Source organism: Triticum aestivum, chromosome 7D, assembly GCF_018294505.1.
Source record: "Triticum aestivum cultivar Chinese Spring chromosome 7D, IWGSC CS RefSeq v2.1, whole genome shotgun sequence".
Classification (NCBI taxonomy): domain Eukaryota; kingdom Viridiplantae; phylum Streptophyta; class Magnoliopsida; order Poales; family Poaceae; genus Triticum; species Triticum aestivum.
The window spans coordinates 635,501,516-635,504,800 of NC_057814.1; the positions used below are offsets into that span (position 1 = coordinate 635,501,516).

General features: G+C 51.1%; 1 protein-coding gene across 1 annotated transcript in view; it reads right to left on the bottom strand.

Annotated features, from left to right (window-relative positions):
- Nucleotides 1-801: 801 nt before the first annotated feature.
- The window catches only part of LOC123171501 (disease resistance protein RGA5-like), a 7,931-nt gene continuing 5,447 nt past the window's right edge, over nt 802-3,285 (bottom strand). Inside the window, exons 6-7 of the mRNA XM_044588974.1 lie at nt 1,705-1,797; nt 802-1,193 (exon numbers count right to left, since the gene is read on the bottom strand). Of these exons, the coding sequence (XP_044444909.1) occupies nt 802-1,193; nt 1,705-1,797 (485 nt within the window). The remainder of the gene's footprint in view (nt 1,194-1,704; nt 1,798-3,285) is intronic.

Here is a 3,285-nt window from a genome sequence, read left to right on the forward strand (position 1 = left end):
TGGAGCAGTGAGGCGAGCAAAGGACACAGGAGCTTGGGTGGCCGACACTGAAGGAACCACAAGTAACCCAGCAGAGCGGGGTCTCCTCAGCACGAAGCTCAGCAAGCACCTCTGAGATAGGAACACGACCACGAGCAAGCAAGTGAGCACGTCAGGGCTCAAACTCAGATCGGAGATGAGATAAGAACTCATGAACCCTCTGAAACTCCAAGTCTGACCGCGTAGTCTGACAGCAACGGCAAGTGCCACAAACAACTGTCCGCAGTGAGTCAAGCTGACGCCAGATGGCAGAGCACTGTGAATAGAACTCATCAACAAATGAGTCACCCTGCTGAAGAGCATGCTCCTGACGCACCACAGAAAGGTATAGAGCATCGCCAGAGGGCTGATAGCGCTGGCAAAGATAGGACCACATCGCTGCAACAGTGCCGAGGCCCATGAACTCAGAAGCAAACTGAGGGAGGACGCTCGCAGTAAGAATAGTAGCAGCTCGAGCATCATCATTGCACCACTGAGTGTAAGCAGACAGATCATCCCGGTAGACAGAAAGAGCATCAGAATATGCGGATACCTGCTGATCATAAGCATCAACTGCAGCATCATCAAGAGCCTTGGCTGCATCCCGATCAGCCTGAGAAGCATCGGCAGCAAGCACCGGCGGCACTGGCGGAACAGGAGCCACCGGAGCAACAGGGCAGGGCGGATAGGGAACCTCGCCAGAGAGAACGCCCAACAGAAGAAGACCCCGCATATGGATGCGCATGAAACCCACAAACTCAGCATAGTTGGTGCCATCGAAGATCACTGAGCACCGAGGAACAGCAATATAGCCCGAAGAAGACATGAGGAATCTCTGCCTCTTTTCTCTTCTTTTTTTTGGTCAACGTTCAGAGAGGACCCGATCTGGATCGGGAAAACAGCAGCAAACGAGCGAGCATGGACTCGGCTGCGGGAGATCGATGAGGAGGGGCCAGGGGCGGCCTGAGCAGAGGAGGGGCCGGGGGCAGCCCGACGGAGGAGGTGCCGGGGGCGGCCGGGCTGAGGGGTGGCCGGAGGCGGCCAGTCAGAGGAGGGCCCGGGGGCAGCCAGGCAGAGCAACGGGGGCCGGGAGAGGCACGCGGCTGGGGGAGGCAGGCGGCCGGGCCGCCGGCAGCTCGCTCGTTCAGCCTGGACGAGGCGGCCAGCGAAGCTAGCTGCAAGAGCGGCAGCAAACCAGCAGCAGGAACCAGCTACGCGAGGACGCGAGGAGCTCGTCAGAGAGTGTCAGATACGGGCGGGAGCGACCGGCGACGAGCAGAATCGAGAGCACGCACGGAGTTGCATCGTGCGGGGACGAGAGGCTAACCTAGCATCTGATACCATGTTGGATAAGTGGCAATTAGTATTCACTGAGGGCCAAATGCCATTACATATACATGTGTGTATAGTGTAGGAAACCCCTTATACAATGGGGATATACCAAAAAAGACTATACACATCTAACACAGACTAGCGTCATAGCAACAGTCGGCGCGCGGGAGATGGACTGCCTATTTTGTCGTCGATCCATGAGAGGTGCCTTCCGTCATTTTCGACGATCCATGAGAGGTGAGGTGAGCCTACCTTCTGTCTTTCTCTTACATTTCCTAGCTTTATCATGTTTCGATGCACTGAAGGTGTCTGCTAGAATGCGTAAGCAACATTTCCTTTCCCTTTCCTAGCTACCAGGCACCAGCGCGCCGTCGACTCCAACATTCACACAATTTCTTGCCTGGAGCGGGCTGTTTGCCAAGATTGGATGGGTCTCCTTCTCCTTGGCTGCATAATTCGACGGATAAACTATTGACTTATAATCTGCTAAATCACCAATCCATCTATTTCTGATCAGGCCTCGTGTGGACTCGCGTGATCGTCTGCTCAACAAAGTCTACTTTCTGTTAATTTCTGAAGCTTCCTTGAGTGCACAACACAAGGTCAATGATATGGTAACCAAATTAGGTTGTGCCACAGCACCATAAAACATGGGCTAATAAATTGTGTCCTTACAAATCAAAGTGCACTAGTTGCTACAAAAAGGATCCATGTATATATCGACCAGGGACACACAAACAAACAGCTCTAAACAGGCCTTTCCTGCCACATAATCCCCACCAATTAAGAATGGGGTCCGTCTAGATCTCAGTCGACTGAGACTTCACTACGTCTCAGTCGAATGACGTCATCCTTGTACGTATCGTCCAGTACGATCCTAGTTTCTGATCGCTGGTTTGTGATGTTTGCTTGTTGGGCTTGTTTGTGGGCTCGGTTGTCCTTTGTCTGCTGTTTTCTGTGATGGGCTTCACTGGTTTGGGCTGGTTTGCATCATTAATGTTTTTCAGGTTGTCGTGCATCGGCTGAGGTAAGATTAGCTGTTCGTGCGGCTTGCGTGTTGGTGTTGTGTTCTCTCTCTCTCTCTCTCTCTCTCTTCTTTTTTGCTGTTCAAGTCTTTTTTTTCTCTAGTTCCTTAAAAGTAGAAATGACAGGCATGCAAATTGCACGTGGTAGACGGACATGCTACTGACATGTGTATAACCTCATTGGCACTACTTTTTAAAAAGAAAAAGAATGTTAAGTTGCACATGGACAGTGGACGTGCAAGCGCATGGCCGGAGTACATGCAATTGTGTACGGACCACGCATGTGCTAATCGAGTGGCAACATTTTTCCCAAAAGAAATCCAAAACACCACCATTTAGAAAAGGAAAATAGCACAAATCTATAACGGAAAAATAAAATAGAAAGGAAAGCAAATGGTAGAGAAATGAATAAAGAAAAGTAAACCGGGCCGCCCAAGCACTCAGCTCCCCGCCCCGCCCGCACCCTAGTTATACCCCGGCTAATGTCGCTTCGAATTGCATGTGGACTACAACATATGCGGTCGCACACGGGGTGACGTGCAACTGGGTGGCACGTTTGAAAAATAAAAAAACAGCACTATTTAGAATAAATAAAAAACCTACAAAAACAAAAATAAAATTAAAAGTAGAAAAATAGAAATAGTGGTAGACATGCAGTTGCAGTTGGCTGCGACAATTGCAGTTGCCGGGATGTTGTCGGGCTTGCAACTGGCCCGCCCCCTCTACAGGCACCCCCTCCGACAGAAAAAAAAGTCCAGTGCGGTCCGGTTACAAGACATGCAGTTGCGGTCGGGTTACAAGACATGCAGTTGCGGTCGGGTGCGACACCTGCAGTTGCATGCCTAGTGTTGAACATGCAACTGGGCCGCCCCCTCTCCCCCCTCTCCGACAAAACAAAGGTCCAATTGGA